Below are 16,557 nucleotides of genomic sequence, written 5' to 3'. Positions count from 1 at the left end.
TCATTTTTGGGTGGTTTCTATTATGTAAGCCTCGCAAAGTGACTTTAGACCTCAACTGGTCGCTAAAAATTGGGTTTTTGAAAATTTCAGAAAAATTTCAAGATTTGCTTCTAAACTTCTAAGCCTTGTAACATCCCCAAAAAATAAAATATTCCCAAAATGATCCAAACATGAAGTAGACATATGGGGAATGTAAAGTAATAACTATTTTTGGAGGTATTACTATGTATTATAGAAGTAGAGAAATTGAAACTTGGAAATTTGCAATTTTTTTAATTTTTTTGGTAAATTTGGTATTTAATAAATAAAAATGAATTTTTTTTACTTCATTTTACCAGTGTCATGAAGTACAATATGTGACGAAAAAACAATCTCAGAATGCCCTGGATAAGTCAAAGCGTTTTAAAGTTATCAGCACTTAAAGTGACACTGGTCAGATTTGCAAAAAATTGCCAAGTCCAGAAGGTGAAATAGGGCCGAGTCCTTAAGGGGTTAAGTGTGCCTGGAGTTGTGTGGCATTCATCATTTAGTTCCGCAGGGCATTGTTCACAATAAAGCGGTCATCAGTGTGGGATGTAGTCTAAGGATGTCTACTTCTATGCCTTTCTGTGACTCTTCCAGTCTCGATGTATCTCTGTTGTAACCTGCTAATAACACTCTGTGATGCTCTAAGCTCAATGGCCACTTCCTTCTGAGAACATCCTGCTTGAAGCCTCGCAATAGCTAGGTACTGTTGATCAATTGTTGTTAGGTGTTGTCTTGGTCTCAAGTTGTACCAGGAAATTTATTGGATGATTCATGGATCAAACATCTGTTGTGAATTTTGCCGTTAAGCTCCTTGTTAGAGAACAGCAAGTTGTGCAAAAACTACTGAAACACTGAACAGTTGGACATGTGCATTCAAAAGTTTAGAGAAGTTCACATTAAAGAGGACCTGTCACCACTCCTGACATGTCTGTTTTAATAGCTTCCTGTATTCCCCATGTAATAACAATTCTGGAGCATCCATTCTTATGGCTGTATGTTGTGCCATTCCTTTATTATTCCTGCTAGAAGTCATGAATGAATTGCTAGCAGTCTGCAGTAAGGGTACAGGAGGGGTGGTAACCAGTTGGGGGGGGGGGGGGGTGTACCTGCACAGTCTGACTCTATCCAATCATTTTCAGACTGTGCAGGTACACCCCCCCCCCCCCCAACTTGTTACCACCCCTCTGTACCCTTACTGCAGACTGCTAGCAATTCATTCATAACTTCTAGTAGAAATAATAAAGGAATGGCACAACAAAGAGCCAATAGATGCTCCAGAAGTGTTATTACATGGGAAATGTATGAAGCTATTAAAATAGGCATGTCAGGAGTAGTGAAAGGTCCTCTAAGTTCTTCTGTAAAGGTTAGAGTGCATTTTAGGTTCATCCTGAAATTTCACCCACAAGCCAAATATCCCTAACTTTTTGTAGGTTATTACTAGAAGAACGCCAAGGGTCAGGAGAATTACTGTAAACTGGACAAAACTAAACTGTGTGCCTTTTCTACACACAGCAGGCCACTTAGCTGTATTTCTCACCTGTTCTAGCTTGAAGATGTGCTGATTGAAGTAATACTGGAGCTGTTCATTGGCATAATTAATGCAAAATTGTTCAAAACTATTGTTTTCAAAGTCTTCAAACCCGAAGATGTCAAGAACGCCAATGGAAAGACACTGAAAAGATAGCACAATGAAACTAAATATGTATCTGCATATTATGGTAATTGGCATATTAAACTATATATTCACATGTATATGGCACAGAGAACAATTTGGATAGAAGAAAAAAAAAAGGGTATAACAAAAAACAACAAAACAGAAAAACAAAAACACACTGACATTTACTTCCCAAAATGCAACAGTAATTTGGAGAAGATGACGAAATAAAAAAATAAATAAATAAATAACGAAACACTGGGACAGATTTAGGCCTCATGCACACAACTTTATATACCTTCTAGATCCGATCTGTATTTTTTGCGGATCGGATGCAGGCCAATTTATTTCAATGGGGTCACAAAATAGGTGGACAGCACATGATGTGCCATATGTCAGTTCCGTGGCCCCGCAAAAAAGATAGAACATCTCCTATTCTTGTCCATTTTGTGGACAAGGATAGGATATTTCTAAGTCAGTATGTGAGCAACATGTATGTGTTTTAGACACTTTCTTACAGTTTCCACAACCATTTTGAAATGTATCTATAAGCAGTGTGGTTCAGAGAAATAAAATCTGTAAAATTTAGGGTCCTTCCGCTATTTCGCCGTGCCGCCGCTCTGTCCCTATTGACTATAATGGGGACGGGGCAGAGCTCCGGCGCAACACGGCGAAAGGCCGCCGGACTAAAAGTCCTGCATGTCCAACTTTCGTCCGGCGGCCTCTCACCACAAACTGCAGTACTGTGCCGGAGCTCCGCCCCGTCCCCATTATAGTCAATGGGGATGGAGCGGCGGTCCGACGACACAGCGAAATAGTGGAAGGAAGGATCCGACAGGGTGAACAGCCTGTCGGATCCGTCCTGCCGCAAGTGTGAAAGTACCCTTAGTCGTGACTTGAGATGTAAAGAATATTGGTGGAAATACAAGCTGAAACTGAAGTGGCATAAATGAGAGAAAACTTGCACTAAGTTTGTCAGGATGTGCACAATTTAATACATTTGGTCCAATTTATGGCATTTTCACCATCTCATAAACTGATGCATCTTATCACATAATTGATATGTCTTCAACTTTATGTTTGCTTTGCCACATTATTACTCATATACTCGACATACTGAATGTACTATAAAAAATGCAGCACGGTGGCTCAGTGGTTTGCACTGGTGCCTTGCAGAGCTGGGGTCCTTGGTTTGAATCTGACAAAGGACTACATCTGCATGGAGTTTGTATGTTCTCCCCTTGTTTGTGTGGGTTTCCTCCAACACTCCAAAGACTTACTAATAGGGAACTTAGATTGTGAGCCCCATTGTGGACAGCAAGTGATGATCAGGTCTAAAGTGCTGCGGAATATGTCAGTGCAATATAAGTATAATAAATAAATAACCAAGTAATGCAGACATAAGATGACAGTGATGTTCATGGCAACCAGAATGCTGAGCAGGTCGGAAGAACTGATCTGATTAGACTGCGGACAACATGGACAGTTTGGTCTGCATTAATATATTTGCTTTAGGCTCTTATGACTTTAACTGATTATTATAAAATGTTGTCTCTATCACCTTGTCAGTCTGACTATACAACACTATAATTTGGGATTCTGAATCAGGGCAGCTTGGCCTAGTTTCCTCAAGGCCTGAAAAAAAAAAAAAAACACTAAAACATATGATCCCTATTCTTTATAGAAATGTGTTGTCCATTTAGCGAGTTGGATTTGTATGTAGCCCTAGGGTTGGCAGGAGACAGCAGAACCAAAGCCCCTCATATCCTACCAGAGTTGCTCATTTGAGACATTTTTCAAACTAAGGACCAGTTTTTACATCCTGGTGGCACACCTAGGTACGTGCTTGCAAGACCTGGAGCATGTTCTGACACAATTGCTCAAAGTGGCTTTACACTATGCAGTGAAACATGCAGGGATCAATTTCTTGTAAGGGATGCATATTCAATTTATATTTTACACGTTTTATCTGGTTCAAATTATACCATATGAGAACTATATAAGCAGGATATATTAAAGTGACTCCTCACAGCATGAAGATCTCATTTTTTTCAGCCTGAATGCGGTATCATAGGGCTTGTAAAGCCTAGTTTTAATACGGAGTTAATAAAAAAAAAAAAATAGGGAGCGTATATTTCCAACTCATCACCACAACGGCCCACAAGGAGATTGACCCCTGACCTCTGTAGGAGCAGGAACAGCGAGAGAGTTTAAATCCCCACCTCCCACCACCAACACCAGTGTTTCCTGACACCACCACCGGATTACCTTGGTGTCCCCCTGCCCTCCCGCAGTCCCAGTACTAACACTGGGCATATATCAGCCTGATTGGGGTCACTCTCCCCTTCTAGGTCCCTAAGGAGGCACAGAAGAAGGTTAGGAAGTCCGCTAAGTGCATATCGTGCTATAAGCGGCTTCCAGACGATTACCATAAAAGGCTTTGTAAGGACTGCATTTCAAGTTTTATACGCGAAGAACAACCTTCATTAATTGAGGAATTTAGGTCCATGATTCACGAGGAAGTCAAATCCTCTCGCTCAGCTTACCTCCTTACCTAGGGATTCACCTCCAACTAAGACAGAATAGCATCCCCCTCTTCCTCAGATTCAGACGAAATAGTTGAAGATGCTTCGTCCTCTAGACCCTGGGATGACGAGGAGGCTTCCTCTGATGCAGAATTCTCCGAATCCGACAGAAGATTTAGTTTTTCCTCTGAATGCATGCCAGACTTACTAAAGGCTGTCAGAGCCACTATGGGGGTGGAGGAAGCCCAGAAGTCTCATTCCGTACAGGATGAAATGTTTGGGGGACTTAGAGTTAAAAAAAACTTGCGTCTTTGCGATAAACGAGAATATACGTGAGCCGATTCTTGACGAGTGGTCTAATCCCGAAAAACGCTTGGGGGTGCCTAAGTCTTTTAAAAATCGCCTTCTATTTGATCCCAACGAGTGCAAAATATTTAATGAAACAACTAAGATCGATGTACAGGTCGCAAAAGTAAATAAAAAAAAACAGCCTTACCCTTCGAGGACGCCTCCCAGTTACACGACCCCATGGACAGGAAGGCGGACAGTTTATTGAAAAAATCCTGGGAAGCCGCAATGTATAACCTGAAGTCCAATATTGCCGCTACCTCGGTGGCGAGGTCCATGGGATTGTGGTTAAATCAATTGGAGGCTCATATCCGAGACAAGACCCCTAGGGAGGAAATCTTAAATTCCCTTCCCCTGCTAAAGTCTGCCACCGCATTTATGGCGGATGCTTCGGCGGAATCCGTAAAATTCACCGCCAAGGATGCCGGCCTATCCAATGTGGCCCGCCGGGCCTTGTGGATGAAGTGCTGGTCGGGGGATAAGACCTCAAAAATGAAGAAGTGCTCCATCCCCTTCTCGGGGGGAGTACGTCTTTGGCCCTGTGTTAGACCGTATTTTAGAAAACGATCCTATAGAAGGAAATTTCCCTTTCGTGCCTCCGCTAGTTAAGGTAGGCCCTACAGAGATAAAGGGAAGTCGGGTCGCTGGAGCTACCCCAAAGGAGGCAAGGGAAGAGGTACTCCCCTCCCCTCCTCCCAGAGTAAATCTAGTGACAGACAATGACGCCAGAGTCGGGGGGGAGACTGAAGAATTTTCTAGCCCCGTGGGAATCCATCACCCTGAACCCTTGGGCCTGGAGATCATAAGGTTCGGCTACCAAATAGAATTTTCTTCATCTCCTCCAAACCGTTTCATTGTCACCAGTCCCAGCTCATCCACTGTACACAAGAGAATCCTGCAAGGAGTCCAGAGCCTTCTAGAGATGGGCGTAGTAACCCAAGTCCCATTGACACAACTAGGGCAGGGGTTCTATTCAAACCTCTTAGTGCAAAAGAAAGGAGGCTCATTTTGCACCATCATAAACTTAAAGACCCTAAACAAATTCATAGTCTATCGGAAATTCAGAATGGAGTCCCTAAAATCTCTGATACCACTAATAGGAAGAAACGCTTTGATGTGTACAGTAGACCTAAGGGATGCTTACAAAGGCTCAATTGTTCACTTTCAATTTACAGCTCTTCCCTTTGGGATATCATCTGCTCCCAGAGTCTTCACGAAGCTCGTGGTCGAGATGGTGGCTTCACTAAAGGCACAGAGGCCTGGTGATCGTACCGTACTTGGACTACTTCCTCATGATTTGAGACTCCGAAAGCCAGCTCAAAGCAGATCTAGACACCTTCCTGTCGTTTATATGGAATCTAGGTTGGTTAATAAACCTGCAGAAATCAAATCTACACCCATCCAGTACGATTCAGTTACTGGGGGTCATTCTAGATTCCCAGGTTCAACGTACATTCCTCCCATTGGACAAAATCAGGAACTTTCATTTAAAGATCCAACGGTTTCAGAGCAGAAGGTCCTGCCCCATAAGAGAAGACATGAGCCTTCTAGGACTTCTCTCGTCCTGCATACCCTCTGTACCCTGGAGTTAGTCGCACTTCCGAACCCTCCAAGCCTGGATTCTCAGAGTCTGGAACAGACAGCAGAGCTCCTTGAATCACAGGGTGTCCATCCCTCCATTAGTGAAGACCTCCCTAGACTGGTGGGCGAGCTCGAACAACCTCTCCTTGGGAGTTCCCTGGGAGAAAGCTCCTTACATTCAGATCCTAACAGACGCAAGCGAAAGAGGATGGGGAGTGAAAGTGGGGGATCGTTATTTTCAGGGTACCTGGCCGCCCAACAACTCGTTCTCAATCCTCCAACTTCAGAGAGCTGAAGGCGGTTTGGGAGTCGTTAAAGGCAGCGGAAGATCTTCTCCAAGGCCTACACGTAAAAGTCCTTTCCGACAACACAAACTACAGTAGCGTACCTTTCTCATCAAGGTGGAACAAAATCAGGAAAACTGATGTACATATCAGAAAATAATTTCAATTGGGCGGAGTTCCACGTAAAATCCACTCCGTGATTCACCTGAAGGGGGCTCTGACATAGAGGCAGACTACCTCAGTCAGGAACTAATAGACACACCGAATGGTCTTTGAATCAGGACGTTTTTCAAATGCTGATAGACAGATGGGGCACCCCTCAAATAGATCTGTTCAACTCAAGGAGACTGCGAAGGTGCAACATTATTGCTCCCTAAGTTCACGGGACCAATCCTTGGGCGCTGGACACGTTCACAATACAATGGAATTGGAACCTCTGCTACGCATTTCCTTCCACGGTCTCTAATTCCCCAAATAATCCAGAAGCTCAGCCGAGAGATACAACTCTGATCCTAATAGCCCCTTACTGCGAAGAGAAGTTGGTTTCCTTCTCTAAAGAAACTTCTCGGTAGAAACCCGTGGCCTCTTCCATCCAGGAGGGATCTCCTTCATCAGGGGCCAATCCTACACCACAACCCGAACTTCCCTAAAATTGACAGATTGGATCCTGAAGGTCAGATGCTAAAATCACAGGGTCTCTCCGATCGAGTAATATCTACTCTGAAGGCGAGTAGAAAGAGGTCACTATTCTATCTACTTAAAAAATTTGGAAAAGGTTTTGTTCCTGGATCGGGAACCAGTCCTGAATTCTGAACCTCTAATATTCAAAGAATCCTAGAGTTTCTCCAGCAAGGTCTTGATCTAGGTCTTAGACCTTCCACCCTCAAAGTACAGATCTCAGCCTGGCTTGCTTCTTCGACCGAGACCTAGCTAACCACCGACGGGTTAGAAGATTCATGAAAGCAGCCTCACGCCCCTGTCCCTACTTGGGACTTAATTTTGTACTCACAGGCCTGACACTCATCCCTTTCGAGCCTCTACTCGATTGTTCTATTAAACACCTATAAAGATTTCGGAGATCCGATAACCTTTTAGTCCTCTTCTCAGGTAAGAGTAAAGGTCTGAAGTCCTCCAGGTCCTCTCTGGCTCGATGATTAGGGACCCCATCTCCCTTTGCTATGAGATCCAGGGCCTTCCCTGCCCTTCCAATCTAAGAGCCCATTCGACTAGAGCATGTCTTCTTCCCAGGCTGAAAGGGCGGAGCTTCTCTAGAGGACATCTGCAAAGCTGCTACTTGGTTTAGCATACATACCTTTATGAGACACTATAGACTAGACCTTTCCAGTAGCTCAGACTTGTCTTTTGGACGTAAGGTCTGCAGGCAGTCGCCCCCCCCCCATTTATAATTTTGTATATCTCCTTGTGGACTGTCATGGTGAGGAGTTGGAAAGCCGGAATTAGACTTACCGGTAATTCAGTTTCCACAAATCACCCGATAGCAACATATATTCCCTACCCTAATTTTTTGCTTTATGTTTTGGAGGTTATGAATTAATATCCTCTTGAGTTATTGTTTATTCACCACTTTTTAGGTCTCTAATTTTGGACACACTGGTGTTGGTGGTGGGAGGGGGGGGGGGGGGAAATTAAACCCTCTCTCTGTTCCTGCCCCTACAGCGGTCAGGGGTCAATCTGCTTGGGGCCGTCGTGGTGATTTCGTGGAAATGAAATTACAGTAAGTCTAATTCCGGCTTTTAGCTTTTTTGTTTTTTTCAGGCAGTGACATTTTTTATTTGAAATGCAAATCTTCTAATCAGTTTTCTGCGGCAGGACAAAGCAAATGCAACGCCAATGCTAGAGAGTGTATCAAAAAGTTACATGTAATAACAGAGGTTACATAGGCATCTTCAAGAACACTTTCATCAGAAAGGGCATTTGTTTTTAAACTCAATATACATAGAAAACATTTTAAAGAATTTTTGGCTGAATATATTTTTTCATTTCACCTGTACTGTACCATTGAAAATTAAGTACAAAATATTGCCCTTCTGTAGCAGTCAACACAAAGACGGGTAACTGTCAGATTACTGCTGCTGTGAGGGAAAGATGTTGTCTGTAAAATAGTAGATGTAGACTTGGGACAGCTGTATGACAGCTCTATTGTTTTCTTGATAGGTCTAGAATAAAGAACCACCACAAAGAACATTTCACTTATCAGTGTAATGTGTGATGCTCTAATTGAGTTACTCATCTCCTTCCCTCTCTCGTTGGAATAATTGCGTCTGAACGAGAAAGTCAAGCAAGGCTGTTCTCTAAACAAAGGAGGAAGTTAAAAAGCCACAGCAGAAAGTGGAAAAACTTAGTCATTTGACGCCAGTCCTGCTCTGGCATGAGATGCATCTGATTTGTTAAGAGCAGAAGCTCTTAAAACCGGGCGCATCTCTGCCCTGCCATGCGCCAGAAACTGTAGCTGGCATATACTTCAACTATAACTTCACACTTTCTAGCGAAAGTTAAAGTAAATGGGGCGGTGCAAAGCTTGCTAAGCCATGCTCCCTTTTCATGTACTTCAGAAAGTGTCGAAAAGCCCATAAAGTTGTGCATTATGATGCACAGATGCTGTGTGCCATAATGTGCAACTTTTTTCGCCACAATTTTGGCGTATAGGCCTTGATAAATGTCCCTCATGGTGTGAGCAGCAGGTTAGCGTGCTATAGAGCAGTAGGTGCTGAGCAGATTGATACATAGTTTTGTGGGAAAAGATTCAGTAAAACCTGTATTTTATAATTTAAATTCCTGCTCATTCTGCTTTGATATCAAGAAGGCGGTCCTATCAGTGACTGACAGCCTTCCCTCTATGACTGTGTATACTGAGATAGTATGTCAGTCACTGATAGGACCGCCTCCTTGACTTCAAAAGCCTAGGAGAGAATGAAAATGAATAAATTACAAGTTTTACTGAACTTTTTCCCATAAACTATGTATCAATCTGCTCAGCTCCTCCTGCTCTAATAAAACATGGCGCCTCTGAAGTTTGCACTGCATTTTCATGGTGACAGATTCCCTTTAAAAGCAGAGAATCAAAAACTAAAATAAATTTTACAAGAATAAGGAACAAACAATAGATTCACACAGTCTAACAAACAAAATTGTAAGAAAAAGAGTACCAAAAGAATATGAATGATAGATAATAAAGCAAAAGCGGAATCCTTCACTCACATTAACGGATTCCTCCACATCCCTTTCTATAAGCAATGCATGGTTGATTCTAAGAACTATCCAGTCAAACAGGGCACTGTACAGAGATTTTGCCATAGAGTCCCCGAGCAGTTACAGCCTGCAAGAAAACATTAACAAAATGATCAATAAGCCACCCATAATAACAGTCACATTAAAATTGGAAAAATCCTCCAGAAAATGGTCACTTTATTAGATTATCTCTAGTGATAATCGTTATCACTGTAGTATGTAACAGGTATTGCTAGACAAGTGGTCCGCACAATAGAATATGGTCAGGAGGGACAGTGTAAAATCGAAATTTATTGATGTTTGTAGTGTGGGGTACAAGCGTTTTGTGTGACTTATCTGACACAGTGATTTGGAATCTGGTAAATGTCTGGGTCATGTGTCAATAGATGGCAAAAATTTGATGCAGAGGGGTAATTAGATGGTCAAGTGTTGATCTTCTCACTCATTTCCTAAAAAAAAAAAAAAAAAAAAAAAAAAAAAAAAAAAAGCGACCCCTCCATATGCGACAGACAGAGCAAGTATGATGTCTGATAGATGGAAGAGAGAGAGAACATGGCCAGAAGTCCATGTTACCCTCATAAGAAAGGATGGTCTTTCGCTCCTCCCTGCAACCCCCACTGGCCCCCCTCTTGGGATGGGAGTGAAAGCAGCTGAAATTAGACCCATATGTCTAGCTCCTACAGAGCCTGAGATAAATTTCTTAAAGTAGACCTCACCCTGCTATCTGAGCTCTGTTCAGGCTGAACGGTTAGGTCTTTTCCACAAAGCCTAAGCAAAACTGCTGAGGGTTAAAGGGGTTGTGCAGTGTGATGATACTGAAGACCTAGCCTCAGGATAGGTCCTCAATAGCAGATTGGTGGGGATCCAACTGCCAGAATCCCCGCAATTAGTTTGAAGAGGTTGTGAGACTTCTGTGAGTGTTGTGTGCTCTTCAAGTGAATGAGACATTTAGTTTCAATTACACCTCACCACCACTATATGGGAGACTGCATGTGGTTAAACATCGAAGGAGCACCTAACCCCTTCAAACAGCTGATCGTGGGGGTGCTGGGAGTCAGATTCCTCCAATCCGATATTTATGACCCATCATGAGGACAGGTCATCACTATCATCACCACAGCACTACCCCCTACTTAGACCTTCTATCTTCATTAAGCAGGACCTGTGCCAACGTTATGATGTGAGCGCGATAACGTCAGCAAAGGTCCTTTTGAGGTCCTTCAAGAAGAACAAAGAGGATCCCGGCTGCGCGATCAAGTGGATGAGGTGACGTTATGTTTTTATTATTTTTTAACCCTCAATTGACCTTATACTTAGTATTAAAAAAATGCTATTTTCCATTATAACCATGTTTATAATGGAAAATAATAAAGTAAATGGGTTCCCGGGTCATACATCCCTCGTCTCTTAGTAACCATGCGTGAAATCACAACGATTTTCACGCAGCCCCATTCATTTCTATGGGTCCTGCGTTGCCTGAAAAACGCAGAATATAGAAGTGCTGCGTGAAAAACATCGCTCATGTACACAGACCATTGAAATGAAGGAGTAAGATTCAGTGCGGGTGCAATGCTTTCACCTCACGCATTGCACCCGCGTGGAATACTCACCCGTGTAAAAAGGGCATAACTCACAGATGCTGTAATTGTGTTGATCGTGGCATCTGAGGGGTTAAATGACGGGGTTCAGCATGATCGCCGCTCTCGGTCATGCGGCTGGGTGTCTGCTGTATTATACAGCCGGCACCCGATGCGTATGGAGCAATCTCACTGCAGCAGTCCGCTCCGTAGATTACCTCAGCACACCGTGACTTATTGGTGGCTAAAGGGTAAGAACACATTTCCACCAAATGAGTTGTAAAAACACCATGCATGCTTTTGGTGGGTCCATTAGAAAATCAATGTTTTTGAACAGGAAAAAAAAATAAAAAAAAAAAATAACCTAAAGCATGTTATCATTCACCTCATTGACGCTATATGGCAAGATCAGCTTTTCATTTACAGTAACAGTCTTCCTCTTTGTTAGTGCTTCACCAGCATCTCTCTCTTAACCTACCAGGATAAAAGACACAGCAAATTAGTCAAATAGGTAGGATATCTTTTGGGCTAACAACTTTAATACAGTTTGCAGGGTCCTATTTAAAATCACAAACTGCAATGCCAAAATATATACAATTAGAAATAAGTAAAAGGAAGTTTGTGTTGAATATCAGTCAAGCAACAAATATATTTAATAGAAAATATAGGAAAATCTGTTCTAGTGTTAATTCTCCCCATTGTTCGTAACAAACAGAGGAAACTGCTTCATCAAGGGCAAAGCTTTAGATTTACACAGTCTATTCTGTACCTGAAGCAGCTGTGATAAGGTGTCCAGAACCTCAGGGGGACCAACATCAAGACCTTCGTCCCTTCCAGAAGCCTTTTTCTTGTAGGTAACATTGCCCAAGTATAGGATAGCAGATAACACTGAAAATATCCTACAAAAGAAACACAATAAATACAATGTAATTTAAGCACACAGATATGTTGTATAGGAAATAAGCATGATATGCTGCTCACTGTTTCTTTGTAGCTGGGAGGAATCCAACCATCTCCATGGCTTGCTTCAACCTTTCGAAATCATGTCGGAGATCTTCTCCCTCCTCGATCTTAAAATTATTCTACAACCACAACACACATTATCATACTACAAGAATGTAATATAAAAGTGATGTCAAAATTATGGCCAAGATTTACTAATGTCATAAATAAAATAAAAAAAAGAAGAATATTGATGAGAAGAACTTAGCAAAATTAGAGATTAGGGAGAGAAGGTGAAATTACCGAGTGATTGCAGCTACAAAGCTGAAGACCAACGACTATGGTCGTCTGGCATAAAAAGTTCCTTTCTAATAGATGGAATCAAAATTTAGGAGCCTCATCGTTTAGCCAGAGAAGCTACAAAAGAGCATGTGTCATCTCACTCACAGTGAAGGCAAGTTGCTGCAGAGTTCTCCCACAGTTTACACTTGACTGCTGGTGATAACAGCAGTAGGACATCCTATTACCAGCTCCACAGCCAACAAATCCACATTTAGGTGTTAAAAATGATACAGGCAGACTCAAATTATTATTATTTTTCCAAATGTACACCTGTCCTGACTAGGTGTTAGTCAGGACAGGTGTACATTTGCAAAAAATAAAATAAAAAATGAAAATAAAATTTAAACTCAATGTTTTTAACATTTGTGCTTCAGCAATCATGCTCCGTAAAACAAAAATCTGTGCAAAATGTTCAAGAATCTGAATGTTACTTTTGGTACAGGATTTTACCAGAATATATATATTAGAGGCTAAAGAAATATATAAATATATAATATTAAAGCCCTGTCACTTTCTACACACATTGCCCAAAGTTCATTTCATTTTATATAAAAGAAAATGCAAGGAGGTATCTTCCAAGAAAAGAGAACCAGCTCACCCCGAAATAGCAGTCTATGGATGGATATTTGGCTTGGCTATTTTTCCTTGTCAAAGGCTTGTTAAAAAGTGGGATTCCAGAAGGTGGCGCTAGCGGGATGATTCTCTTTCTCTGGCAGACACCTATTTGCATATTATTTTCCCATAGAGAATTGCCTATAAGAACTTTCATACGAGCGATACAGATTGTGTCAGGGTCTGTTCAGGGAAAAGCCGATAGTGGTTTTGCATTCAAGTTCAGTCCGTTTTTTTTCTGCGATTGTATTTCCATTTTTTCCCCAGTCCAGGTTCCAGGTTTTTTTTGTTTTTTTTTTACCATGTGAAAAGCACATGAAGAACAACAATCTACATCTCCTAAAACCATCAGTGAAAAACACTTTGCATTCGGATGCCGTCCGTTTTTCACGCAAGTCCCATTCACATCTATGGAGAGAGGGCTGTGCAAAAAATACACAATATAGAACATACTGCAATCGTTCCTGAAAGCAGAGGTGATGCCTGAACGATGCCGCTCATGGGCACAGACCTATTGAAATGAATGGCTCAGGATTCAGTCCTCATACTATGTGTTCACTACACGCATACGGACAGAAAACTCTCGTGTGAAAAAGCCCTAGGTCTCCATTACCATAGGGCATTTCCAACAAGTCTCCATAACCATCTGGTCTCTTTAAGGCAGTGCTTCTCAAATAGGGGGGGGCGCGAGGCTCCGTAAAGGGGGGCTCGTTTGACCTCGGAAAACACCGTCATATTGGATGTCCAGATCGGATTATCCGACTCTCGCAAGCGGCGTCCCACACGGCGTCGGTTGCCTAGCAACTCTACGGCTGGAGAGAGGGAGCAGCGCGGCGCGATCACTGGAGATTGTCCCAGTGCAGCCCCAGTAGCAGCCCAACGCGGAGGACCACGTGACCGCCAACGCACGTGACACATGCAGAGGACCCGTGGAGACATACAGGAATCAATACGCCGGTTCCTAGTGCCACTCACAGAGGAGAAAGAGCAGGACGCCGGCATGTCATCAAGGCAGAGTCGCAAAGATACATCCGCAGCATCACCAGGTGGGAAAACAAGAGCTGAAGCACAGAAAGAACATAAAGAGTAGGGGTCGAGGAGAGGAGGTAGGACAAACACAAAATCTGATAATAAAACTGAAAAGGGGAAAAGAACTAGTAACCAGGGGATGGAGGAGGAAAAAGTATACGAACTAGAAGGCAGTACCCTGGATGATGCTCTATCCTGATTGGCCAAACCCGCCCGTGTGACTTTTAAACCCGGAAATCGGTCCTCTGTACAGAAAAACGCCTGAAAAACGCCTTATACGTTAATAAGGATACAGTGTTATGCAGAGGTGTACTTATTACAATTTTATAGACAAATGATACTATTTACAGTCGCGCGGGGGCGCAAAATGTTTTCTTCTTCCTAGGGGGGGGGGCATGACAGAAAATAATTGAGAAGCACTGCTTTAAGGAGACTTGGCACGCTCTCTAAGATATAATAGAAGCTAATTTATACATGCAAGATGGATAACTGTTCTTCATTTGTTTCGCGCCAAGCTAAATTTCTAAATCTGCTGGACAGTCAACAAGTTTCAGTAGCTGCGGTTTATGGTTTAATCACTCCAAAATCTCTACAGACTGACAACATGTGCAAGAAAATGACCCTGTCCTAGCCAGACAAGTATGTAACGTGACCTATCAGACCACCAGGGAACTTTCATACTTCTCCACAACCACTACACATTAACCCCTTAAGGACACAGCCTTATTTCACCTTAAGGACTTGGCCATTTTTTGAAAATCTGACCAGTGTCACTTTAAGTGCTGATAACTTTAAAACGCTTTGACTTATCAAGGCCATTCTGAGACTGTTTTTTCGTCACATATTGTACTTCATGACACTGGTAAAATGAAGTAAAAAAATTAAAAAATTTTGCATAAAAAAAAAATACCTAATTTACCAAAAATTTGGAAACATTTGCAAATTTCAAAGTTTCAGTTTCTCTACTTCTGTAATACATAGTAATACCCCCAAAAATAGTTATTACTTTACATTCCCCATATGTCTACTTCATGTTTGGATCATTTTCGGAATGATATTTTATTTTTTGGGGATGTTACAAGGCTTAGAAGCAAATCTTGAAATTTTTCCGAAATTTACAAAAACCCAATTTTTAGGGACAAGTTCAGGTCTAAAGTCACTTTGCGAGGCTTACATAATAGAAACCACCCAAAAATGACCCCATTCTATAAACTACACACTTCAAGGTATTCAAAACTGATTTTACAAACTTTGTTAACCCTTTAGGTGTTCCACAAGAATTAATGGAAAAGAGAGATAAAATTTCACTTTTTTGGCAGATTTTCCATTTTAATAATTTTTTCCAGTTACAAAGCAAGGGTTAACAGCCAAACCAAACTCAATATTTATGACCCCGATTCTGAAGTTTACAGAAATACCCCATATGTGGTCGTAAACTGCTGTACGGGCACACGGTAGGGCGCAGAAGGAAAGGAATGCCATACAGTTTTTGGAAGGCAGGTTTTGCTGGACTGTTTTTTTTTACACCATGTCCCATTTGAAGCCCCCCTGATGCACCCCTAGAGTAGAAACTCCAAAAAAGTGACCCCATTTTAGAAACTACGGGATAGAGTGGCAGTTTTGTTGGTACTAGTTTAGGGTACATATGATTTTTGGTTGCTCTATATTATACTTTTTGTGCGGCAAGGTAACAAGAAATAGCTTTTTTGGCACAGTTTTTTTTTTTTGTTATTTACAACATTCATCATAGATCATGTGGTAATTTTATAGAGCAGGTTGTCACGGACACGGCGATACCTAATATGTATACAATTTTTTTTTATTTATGTTGAGGTGCCTGCTCAATGATTTGAGCAGGCACCTTGTTCCGATCACCGCCCAACACCACATGACATACCGGTACGTCATGTGTCCTTAAGGACTCGGGAAACATGCCGTACCGGGACGTCATGTGTCCCTAAGGGGTTAAAGGCAAAGTTAATACAAGGCACTTACTAATGTATTGTGATTGTCCATGTTGCTTTCTGGATTCATTTTTCCATCACATTATACACTGTTCATATCCAGCGGTTAAGACCACCCTGCAATCCATTAGCAGTGGTCGTGCTTGCACACTATAGGAAAATGCACCGGCCTCTCTGGTGACCGGGACCATGGGAGTACCTCACAGGACCTGGTTTTTCCCTTATAGTAAACAAGCACGGCCACCACTGATGGATTGCAGGGTGGTCAAAACCATGGAAACGAGCAGTGTATAATGTGATGGAAAAATGAATCCATCCAGCAAAGGAATCAATATGGGTAATAATATATTAGTAAGTGCCTTGTATTAAACTTTCTCTACATGATAAATGCCATTTGCTGAAGTGAGACAACCCCTTTACAGT

General features: G+C 42.0%; 1 protein-coding gene across 1 annotated transcript in view; it reads right to left on the bottom strand.

Annotated features, from left to right (window-relative positions):
- The window catches only part of MYO9B (myosin IXB), a 182,140-nt gene that overhangs the window by 92,302 nt on the left and 73,281 nt on the right, over positions 1–16,557 (bottom strand). The window contains 7 exon segments of the mRNA XM_040417459.1: positions 1,565–1,699; positions 9,639–9,740; positions 9,742–9,756; positions 11,631–11,701; positions 11,704–11,719; positions 12,015–12,144; positions 12,227–12,327. Of these exon segments, the coding sequence (XP_040273393.1) occupies positions 1,565–1,699; positions 9,639–9,740; positions 9,742–9,756; positions 11,631–11,701; positions 11,704–11,719; positions 12,015–12,144; positions 12,227–12,327 (570 nt within the window).

This window comes from Bufo bufo, chromosome 2 (assembly GCF_905171765.1).
Source record: "Bufo bufo chromosome 2, aBufBuf1.1, whole genome shotgun sequence".
NCBI lineage: Eukaryota > Metazoa > Chordata > Amphibia > Anura > Bufonidae > Bufo > Bufo bufo.
Note: the sequence above shows the minus strand (reverse complement) of the source record. Positions and strands in the feature narration are given on the sequence as shown.